Here is an 11,207-nt window from a genome sequence, read left to right as displayed (position 1 = left end):
CATGATTTCAAAGTAATGTCTGATTGCACCAGCCAGAAGAAAGGGCCCTGACAACATTCTGGCATTAGAACCGAAGACTTGTGCTCCAGAACAGGTGTGCCACCAGCTGAGCTGTTCCAGTGCAGCTATAATATTGAATCTACCTGATGATGTGGAAAATTGCCCAGTATATTCTGTCCACAATGAGCAGGACAAATCCAACCTGATTAATACCTTGCCAATCTACTCTCAATTATGAACTAAGTGTTAGAAGGTGTCATTGATAGTGCTTTCAAGTGAACCTTACTTGGCATAACATGCTGACTAATGTGAATGACTGTGAAACAAGAGAGAACCTACCATCTCCCCATGATATTTAATGGCATTTCCAATGCTGAAACCTCACCATCAACAGGTTAGAAGTCAACATTGACGAGAAACTTAACTGATTCAGCAAATAAATACAGCTTTTGCTACCAAATAAACCTGTTGGACTTTAACCTGATGTTGTTAAACTTCTTACTGTGTTTACCCCAGTCCAACGCCGGCATCTCCACATCATGGCTACAAGAGCAAGTCAGAGACTGAGAATTCTGTCACGTGTAATTCACCAAAGCCTGTTTATTATCTGCATGGCATGGGATGGAATATTTCCTGGATGGATGAAGCATCAACAACATTCAAGAAGCTTGACACCACCCAGGACAAAGCAGTCCACTTGATCGGTGTTCAATCCACCATCTTAAACATTAACTCCCTCCACCACCAACACACAGGCAACATTGTGTACCATTTACAAGATGCACTGTATCAACCTGCCAAGGCTCCTTATTAGGCACATGAGAACACACCACCTGCAAAGTTCCTCCAATAGTCACACACCTTTGTGACTTGGAAATATTTCACTCTTCCTTATTTGTCACTGAATTAAAATCCTTGAACACCCTCTTAGTTTCCCAAACCAAGGACTGCAGTCGTTCAAAATGGTGAGCGACCACTTTTTCAAGGGCAATGAAGAATGAATGCTGGCCTTGCCAGTGATGCCTACGTCGCATGAATGAATTTTAAAAATTGGTAACCTACTCCCAGGCTTGCCACTTCATTGCTTAACTGGATGTTAGGATAAGGGGAAATGCTCCAGAATTACATGCCTTCAGCAAAGTTGACTAATAGATTGTTGGTGAAACCTCGGTACTCAGGTACTTATAATTTTGAAACTGGTTGATTTTGTAGCATTTAAGCTATCATTTTATAAATTCTGGGAATTATAGTTGACCTGATGGTACAAATTGTCAGTTTATGTCTTTTTTCCCTAAATCTAGGAATTAATGATTGGTGGTGACAAAGATTTGAATACAAGTCTCTACTTATATGATATAAAATAACAGATTAATATTGTTTCGTTTGTGTTTGTTTAGTTGCCGGCTCTCAATTTTGACAAAGGACGTGGAATTATATCTAAATCACATCAGCAATATTTTGTTCAAGGGAAACAAAATGATGGAATCCGATATGGAGAGCAGCAGCAACAGTCAACTGAGGCCGTGGAACTTGAAACTTTTAGGTATTGAACCTAAGAAATAAGATGCAGCCATTTAGTTGGTTCCATTATTCAATACGATCATGGTAGATCTTTTATCTCACCCTCACTTTTGGAAATTATTACCATAATCCCTGATTCCCTGAGTATCAAAAAAACAGTTGCGCCAGAATTCTACCGCTCTGCCCGCCACGGAATTGTAGCGGGTGAGGGCGGACAATGCAAATGTCCATTGACCTCGGGCAGGATTTCCCGGTCTCACTCGAGCGAGGCCATAAAATCCCGCCTGAGATCTCTGTTATATGCCTCAGGGGTAGAGAATTCCTAAGATTCACAACACACTGAGTGAAGAAATTTCTCTTAATCTCAGTCCTAAAAGGCCATACCCCCATTATAATACTCTGTTCTCAAGTCCTGGGCTGCCTAGCAAGGGGAAATATCCTCCTCATACCTATCATTATTGTTTGGGATATTCAGTCACCATACAGTCTAGAGAGGGTAGAGTCAAGCTGGTTTATTCAAGCATGCATGCAAGGGAGAGTCTTTCTTTCTGAATCAATGGTTACAGTACTCATAGTTACATTGCTCCCCTCCCACCTTTAAAGGAAAATGTACATCCCAAGACAGAGTTTCTGTGACCGTATTGTTCCAGATAACCTAATTATCTTGACCCAATTAATGGTCATATGGGGATTTCAAATTTAACACTTGCACTATTTCAGTCCCATGGCCGTACCACTGGCCCAGGGAGCCAACCTAGAAATGCTCAGCCAGTGAAGTCACCCAGGGATCCTGCTGGATCCTCATGAACTTTGCATCTAAAATAGTCTGGTCGCTTGTGATTGATCTTGTATCCTATTGATATGGTTGAATCTGGGCTCTTAATCTTTTCTCAATAATTAGATTTTCCTGTATACACTAGAGAGTGGTATCAGAATGGTTGGGACTGGGGCATAATTCCATTTGACATTGTTATCATTTGCATGGCGTGCATAATCAGTGCCTTTTGATATCAACAAGTGCTGATGATCAAGACGGTTGCCTCAGCCATTGGCTGTAGTTCGCTGTGGTGCTGCCCCTGGCCAAGTCCTCTAATCGTTTAGCCACTTTAGTGACCAGATGCATCATATTTCTTCCATTGCTGGTTACTTGTTGGCTACAGGTTACAAAGTCCTTGATGACTGTTATGGTTTCTTGACTGTCTCCCACACAGCTTTCTCAAATGTGTATCTTTGCGCAGCTTATTATGCCGCCAAGCGCTGAAGGCCATTTTCATTAGGGCTCTGCCTGCCAGATGAAAATCTCCCAGAATGATCTGAAACTCAGAGGCAGAATGTATTTTTGTTCAGGCAACTCAATTCCCGTAGAGATAGTTATTTCGGTTGGTTAGGAAGCACCACTAAGTTGAGGATGACTGGACTGCTTGAAAGGCCTCCTTCAGAGGTCCCACCAAAATTTTGACAGTGGAGTTATTGCCTAGTGGCCTTAGGGTATTGTAGATGCACACAATACAATGTTGTGATTCCACACAACACACATCCATAGAGATAACCAAATACCATCGGTTCCATTTGTTACGTACCCGTGTGAGCCGAATTTATATATCGATTCGCCCCGTATCACTCCTAGGGACTTAACCTGATTTAATGGTATCATTTGCTCCCCCCACCACACACTCCCCTCCCTACACTGACTTTGCAACCAGTAATTCTCTGGATTCTGGTGACAGGTTGATCGGACTTGAGCTGCCAATTTTGGTGCATGCATCCTTTAATGCTGGGATTATCTGGCTCAAGTTATAAGTAGCCTCTTTCCAATAATTGTTTAAAATCCCTCTTTGGCCTGTTCTAATTCCAAGTTCTATTTTTCAATCCTCTAGTACTTCCCTTACCTGCATCCATCTTGTAGATATTGTCTGTTATTTTTGTCAGGGGGCTTAGACCTCACACTCCATATATTCATAAAATTATAGTTAAATAAATGGCTAACTCTTGAAATATTATAAACTGGACAAAGGCTTTAAAATCTCTGAAGCGATGCCTGACTGTGAATTTCAAACAGAAGGAACTTTCTGGCAGTAGAGAAGCTGACACCTGATTATCTATGAAGATATGTTAATAACTGTGTGGGCTGCAGAGACCAAAAACCTAAATGAAAACAATAGAAATATTGTGTTTTTTTGTGAAAGAAAGAAAGAAAGCAAAGGAATAATTTAAAGGATGAGTTTCAGTTCTTTCTATTTTACCTCTTATCTCGTCAAAATGCCTTTTCAGTCAACTGAGTAAAAACTCCAAGACTTTTTAACACTTTTAAATCTACTAACTTCAATAGCAGCCTTGCATAGCATAGAGGAGACAAAGGAAGTTTGCAAGATTTCACTTACAGAACAATGCAACAGAGCTTTCAATTACAACCTCACTGCCCATAAGTGCCATTTCTCAGTAACCCCCTAGAGGAATCCCAATTTGTTCAATAATGTTCCTCCAAGGTTTCTAAAAACAACAATGTTAGGATCTATCACCCCAGGTTTCACTCTGGGATCTGACTTGTCCAGTATTAACATCAGCTGAGATTGTAGCAGTAGCCATCTGTTTTAAACTCTGAGGGTAGGCCATCAGGTTCAGGGGATTTGATGTCTTTGAGTCCCATTAATTTCTCGAGTACTATTTATTTACTAACCTTAATTTGTTAAATTCCTGTTTCTCAGCAGATCCTTGGTTCCTCACTATTTTGAGATAATTTTGTGCTACAATTGTGAAAGTTTTCGAAGTACAGTATACAAAATATTTGTTTAATGTCTTTGCCATTTCCTTACTCCACCTTATCATTCCTCCTGTTTCTGTCAGTAAGAGACCCATGTTTACTTTTGGTATGTTCTTTTTACTTATTTTTATGTTTCTTGCTCACTTATTTCCTTGTGCTATTTTTGCTCTCCATCAATTTCTTAACCATCCTTCCCTGAACTTGAGAAGAAACTGAACATGTTCTTGTCAATGAATGGGGTTCATTCAGAGTTATCAGGAATGCACCAAGGGAATACTATGGATAGGTGGGTTAGATGACTAATGGTCTTCTCCAGTCTGAAACTGTTACTAGCTTAAGTCCTTCCTTCTAACTATAGTTTCCCATCCCCGAGTATCATCAAGGTGAACAAATAGTTTCTGCTTTCTATGGCTTTGTTTATTTGTGTTCCTCAAATTACATCCAGTATTCTAAATATGGCGTAACCAATGTGTTGCACAAATTTATTACATCTGGCACATTTTATGACTCAATGGTGCATCTACCTGCAAACATATTTATTGGGAATTGTGTTTAATTTATTAGTACTCTGTTCATTCACATCATTCAATACTTTTGATTGAGCACAGCAGCTTATTTCTTGTTTCTCCTCTGGCTTCGATTACATTATATTTACAGCTATTCACATTAAATTACTTGCTCATTCATATAAGTTGCTATAGCGTCTTTCTAATTTCGTTTATATTCTGCCTCACTTATCCTAAGCTCCAACAAAAGTGTTAGCAATAAATTTTAAGGTTGTGATCCTTATGGCAACGTCCAAATTATTTATAAATACCAACAACAAAATTTCACTCAGTTATGTTTGCTGGTGCTGATCTAGGAAACCTGGATGCATTCTGAAAAGCTTGTACCACACGGATTAATTTTGATATTGTTTTACTGCCCTGATTTTCTTGCACATGTCTCATTTTTCAGTTGTCTGTATCCTGTCCATCGTTATCTTATTGCCATTGTTTCGTATTTCATTTTTCCTGTTCTTATAAGTTCTTTTGCTTTCTGTTCTACTTGTTGATCTTGTTCTATTTCTGTCCACTCCAGCTTTCTGTTAACAATTATTCTTCCAGACTTCCCACTAGTCACTAATACATTCCCTTGCTGCATCTTTATCTTTCCTGTGAACCATCATATTTCCAAATTTGTGATGGCTATTTTGTATTGCTCTGTGGTCTGCTGCCCTTCACGCTCCTCACCTAGCTTCTATTCACTAACTGTCTCAGTTCCAAACTGCCTCTGTCCTTGTCCTCTTATCATCTAAGTTGATCATTGACTGAATCTTAGATTCAAGATTGGACTTTCCTGGAGCAGGCTGATACATTACTTCAGTTTTCTTTGTGCTGATTGTAAAGCCAAAGTTGTCATATGCATTGGAGAACAAGTCCATGCTATATTGCCTAGTCAGATCTGAATTGGAAACTAGTGCACATTCATCAGCAAACAGGAAATCATTAAGAATGTCCTTGGAAACCTTGGTCTTTGGACCCTGGAGTCATTTCAGATTTAGCAGCTTCCTGTCTATCTGATATCTCATTTTCATGCCAGATCATCATCGTGGAAGGCATTGGAGAGAATGGTGGAGAAAAACATAGTGAACGTCCTATCTTTCTAAAACTCATAGAATTCCTACAGTACAGAAGAAGGCCAGTCGGCCCATCAAGTCTGCACCGACCCTCCGATAGATTATCTAAGATTCGGTCAATGACTGCCTTAGATGATAAGAGGACAAGGACAGAGGCAGTTTGGAACTGAGACAGTTAGTGAATAGAAGCTAGGTGAGGAGCGTGAAGGGCAGCAGACCACAGAGCAATACAAAATAGCCGTCAAAAATGTGGAAATATGAGGGTTCGCAGAAAAGGTAAAGGTGCAGCAAGGGGAATGTATCAAAAGTGGGAAGTCAAATATTGTCAGGAAGAATAATTGCTAACATAAAGCTGGGATGGAGGGAAATAGAACAAGATCAACAAGTGGAACAGAGAGCAAAAGAACTTGTAAGAATAGGAAAAATGAAGTACCAAACAATGGCAATGAGATAAACTTGGATGGGATGCAGACGTGCTGCTACTATGCAGCAAGTTTAATACCACTAGTGAGTGGTAATGGGTCAGAAGATTCACCATCATCCAAGACACACACAAGCATGTCACTATGGAACTATTGAACCATCATGATGAATTTTTCAAGGTAGCCAAATTTCTCCATTATCTTCCAAAGGCCTTCATAGCTGATGGCATACAAGGCCTTGATTGGGTCAACATATGCGTGCAGAGGTCTATGTTCTGTTCTTGGCATTTTGCTGGAGCTGTCTAACTGCAAATATTGTTTCAGTGGTGCCTCAACTTTTTCTGAAACTCATAGAATTCCTACAGTACAGAAGAAGGCCAGTCGGCCCATCGAGTCTGCACCAACCTTCTGATAGATTATCCAACCCAGACCCTATCCCCTTAATTCCACATATTTACCCTGCCAACCCCCCTAACGTACATGTCTTACAACTCTAAGGGGCACTTTAGCATGGCCAATCCACCTAACCTGCACATCTTTTGGACTGTGGGAGGAAACTGGAGCATCCAGAAGAATCCCACACAGACATGGAGAGAATGTACAAACTCCACACAGCCAGTCAACCAAGGTTGGAACTGAGCTTGGGTCCCTGGTACTGAGACAGCAGTGCTAACCACTGTGCCACCATGCCGCACTGACTTTCCCTCATCAGTGCATACGTTCACTTAAATCCTATTCTTGAGCTGTCTATATTGATGATGACACACATGCAAGAATTGTCATAGCATGAGTAACCTTCGGAATATTTCAAACATTAGTCTGGGAATAAAGAGAAGTAAGTCTGCCTAACCAAGCAGTAATTAGATACAGCAATAGTCCTGCCCACTGTGCTCTATACATGCAAAACTTGAGCTGACTACTTGGGCTTATATCGAGAAGCTCAATTTTCACTTGAACTGCCTTTGGAAGCTTCTGAAGATTAGATGGCAGGACAAAATACCAGACACTGAAATACTCACCCAAACTAGCATGCCATGTATTCACATTATATTGAGATAGTCACAACTAAGATGGCTGGGCATGTAGCCAGAATGTCTGACACTCCCTTGCCAAAGCGAATCTTTTGTGGATAGCTCTAGTTCGGAGTGCAGTCCAAAAAAGCTCTAAAAAGACAATCTGAAGGTTTCATCTAAGAGTTTTAATATTGACCTTAAGTCCTGAGAGAAGCTCCTCCAGGATTGCTGCACCTGGTGCAATCAAATAAAAAGCAATGCACCCTTCTTCAAAAGCGCATTTCAAAGACAGACAGAACATTCAAGGAGAGGAAATCGTGAGTCAGCACAAACTCGAGCGCTATGTAATAAAATGGACCATAGCAACATGAATATAAAATTGACTGAGTGACAGCAAACAGAGCAGTGGTTAATGGATATGTTTTGGACTGAAGGAAGGTTTTAAACAGACATCCCCAGGTATCTGTGATGGGATCCTCGCTCTTTCTGACGTATGTTAATGATCCTAACCCTTGGTGTTCAGGATGCAATTTCAAAATTTGCAGATGATATGAAACTTGAAAGCATTGTGAAATGTGAGGAAGATAGTGTAGAATGTCAAAAGGACATTGACAAGTTGGTGCAACAGATGGACAAGGGACAGATGAGGTTCAATGCAGAGAAATGTGAAGTGATTCATTTTGATAGGAAGAATGCGGAGGGACAGTAGAAAAAAGGGTACAATTCTAAAGGGAATGCAGGAGCAGAGGCACCTGGATGTATATGTGCATAGATCTCTGAAGGTGTCAGGACAGATTGAGAGAATGTTCAATAAAGAATACAGTTTCCAAGGCTTTATAATTGGAAGTATGGAGTACAAGAGCAAGGAGGTTATGTTAAGCTTGTATAGAGCACTGATTCGGCTTTAGCTGCAGTATTGCATCCAATTCTGGGCCCTACACTTTAGTAAAAACGTGACAACATTCTGGAGAGTACAGAAAATATTCAAGAGAATGGTTAATGTGGAGCTTCAATTATAAATTGCAGAAGTTGGGACTGTTTTCCTTGCAGAAGAGAAGGTTGAGAAGAGGTTTGATAGAGGAATTCAAAATGGAGACAGTAGGTCGGGAAAAACTTTCCACGGATGGAAGGATTGAAAATGAGAGGACACAGATTTAAGGTAATTGCCAAAAGAAGCAAAGAAGACATGAGATATTTTTCGTGCAGCGAGTGATTAAGATCTGGTTTGCATTATCTGTGAATGTGAAGGAGGCAGTTTCAATCAAGGCATTCAAGAGGAAATTGGATTATTATTTGAAAAGAAAGAATGAGCAGGGTTACAGGGAGAAGGTGGGGGAGTGGCACTAGGTGAATTGCTCATTCGGAGAACTGGCACTGATGTGATGGGCTGAATGGCTGCGCTGTAACAATTCTGTGATCTCCTGTCCTATTTATAGCACAACCCTCCAGGTGCAAATTGGTCTTGGCAGTTACCTAGTCGGAATACTACCAAAAAATGAACATGGACACATTGGCCTCAAAGGACAAACAACAACACTATTTAAGCTAATATTTCTTGCTTGACATGTTACTCCCATGATTGTTTTACCTCCTGTAGCAGCCAGATGCAGAAAGGAAAAAAGGGAACTGCTTTTCAGAGAATGAATATGTTTAAAAGCCTGTCCAAGAGAAAGCCAGAGTACAAAGATTAAGCTGGGCGAAGCCTGTTGGATTGAGTTTAAGGCTGTGCTCATATTATTTAGAATCATTATCTTATATGCTCAATGTACCTATTAAATATTTATTGATTGTCTTTGTTTTGTTCAAGTTTATATCGTAAAGATTCTTTTGGTGTTTCAGTTTAATCTTTGAGTCTTGCTGCTTTTTTCCTTGCCCTTGCTTTTTCCAGGCATTATGTTCTGTAATGATTATGGTCTGTTGAGCCAGATTTTAAGAACTAATCTGCTTGTCTTATAATTGGGATTAATAATGTCACCCTCTCTACCTGTGTGCAGCTGACTATCATTTCACACTGTCCCACACTGATGCTAAACTAAGAACACGACAAAATATTGGAAATGAAACTGTATCCTCGCATTTGCAGAGTACTGTTGCTGTCTCTTTTTAGAACATAGAACATTACAGCGCAGTACAGGCCCTTCGGCCCTCGATGTTGCGCCGACCAGTGAAACCATCTAACCTACACTATTCCAATATCATCCATATGTTTATCCAATGACCATTTTAAATGCCCTTAATGTTGACGAGTCCACTACTGCTGCAGGCAGGGTATTCCATGCCTTTACAACTCTCTGAGTGAAGAACCTACCTCTGACATCTGTCCTATATCTATCACCCCTCAATTTAAAGCTATGTCCCCTCATGCTAGCTATCACCATCCAAGGAAAAAAGCTCTCACTATCCACCCTATCTAATCCTCTGATCATCTTGTATGCCTCTATTCAGTCACCTCTTAACCTTCTTCTCTCTAACGAAAACAACCTCAAGTCCCTCAGCCTTTCCTCATAAGACCTTCCCACCATACCAGGCAACATCCTAGTAAATCTCCTCTGTACCCTTTCCAATGCTTCCACATCCTTCCTATAATGCGGTGACCAGAACTGTACGCAATACTCCAAGTGCGGCCGCACCAGAGTTTTGTACAGCTGCAACATGACCTCCTGGCTCCGAAACTCAATCCCTCTACCAATAAAAGCTAACACTCCGTACGCCTTCTTAACAACCCTATCAACCTGGGTGCCAACTTTCAGGGATCTTTGCATGGTATTCAGCTAAGACCACCGACACCCTACTGCATCAGTTTAATACAGACAGTGATCTGTGGCTTTGCAAAAACAGGGCCAACTGACAATGTGCATCTTCAGTGCCTGCAATCTATGACATTTTTAGTGCAAGTGAAAGGATGCTTAGTGAGAGGAGGTGTTGCAGCTGCATTTATTCTGATGTTAATTTGGAATACAGAGGTGCTACTTTAGACTATGCCATAATATTGGATCAATAGAGAATGTTTGGCCTATAACCTTAAAGTGACTAACTAAAATTTAATATGATGGTGAATGTTTGTATTTAGTAAACATACTTGACAACAGTGAACTACTTACTTTGTGAATGGATAAACTGATTATTGCACCACATTTACAATGGATTCTGTTTGTAGAACATATGGGTCATTTCAGTTTTGAATTGTTTGTTTTTATGTTAGTTCATAGAGAATAATCCTCAGCACAGAGTGTTGAGTTACCACTCCTCTCAGAACTGGCTACCCATATCAAATTATTGCAAAGTAGTGACAAATGCAGGACTATTGAAACAGGGTGAATATTTAACGCTTTGACTATAAAGACAAAGTAGATTATGGATGGAATTCTCCGATGTCACCTGTGGCTGGGATTCTCCGGTCCGGCTGCAGTGAATGGAGTTTTTGCTGAGCGCAAAATTCTCTGTTCCCCCTGGCAGCAGCAACGGGGAGAACACGATTGGAGAATTCCAGCCTGTATTTCAAAATTCATCACCTACTATACAGAAGCGGATAATGCCTTTGCTACTTCAGCTTTGTGTGGCATGCTTTAAAAGTGGCAGGACCAATATAAAGTTTGAAAATGACAAACGTGTAAACAAAAAGTTATGGTTTTGCATCATATAAGATATGCTGATAGAGAGTTATGCCCTTTTAATTTTTTTCTTTTTATTCCTTTACTACAGTGTCAATTATAAGAATGAAAGAAAATTTAGTTGTCATCCTCATCATAAACTCTTCTTGGAGATTTTCACTGCACTGGTAAAGCAGAGACTAACATGCAGGTAGGAATGAATTCTATTTGTTGCTAAATTATTGTGGAAATGTATAAGTATCTTTCAGTAAAATATTAACA

The 11,207-nt window shown here is 40.2% G+C and overlaps 1 protein-coding gene across 1 annotated transcript in view; it reads left to right on the top strand.

The window, feature by feature from the left end:
• The first annotated feature begins 539 nt into the window (after window positions 1-539).
• nek10 (NIMA-related kinase 10) overlaps window positions 540-11,207 on the top strand; it is a 229,702-nt gene continuing 219,034 nt past the window's right edge. Inside the window, exons 1-3 of the mRNA XM_078200564.1 lie at window positions 540-581; window positions 1,398-1,543; window positions 11,038-11,136. Of these exons, the coding sequence (XP_078056690.1) occupies window positions 540-581; window positions 1,398-1,543; window positions 11,038-11,136 (287 nt within the window). The remainder of the gene's footprint in view (window positions 582-1,397; window positions 1,544-11,037; window positions 11,137-11,207) is intronic.

Source organism: Mustelus asterias, chromosome 2, assembly GCF_964213995.1.
Source record: "Mustelus asterias chromosome 2, sMusAst1.hap1.1, whole genome shotgun sequence".
Lineage (NCBI taxonomy): Eukaryota > Metazoa > Chordata > Chondrichthyes > Carcharhiniformes > Triakidae > Mustelus > Mustelus asterias.
Note: the sequence above shows the minus strand (reverse complement) of the source record. Positions and strands in the feature narration are given on the sequence as shown.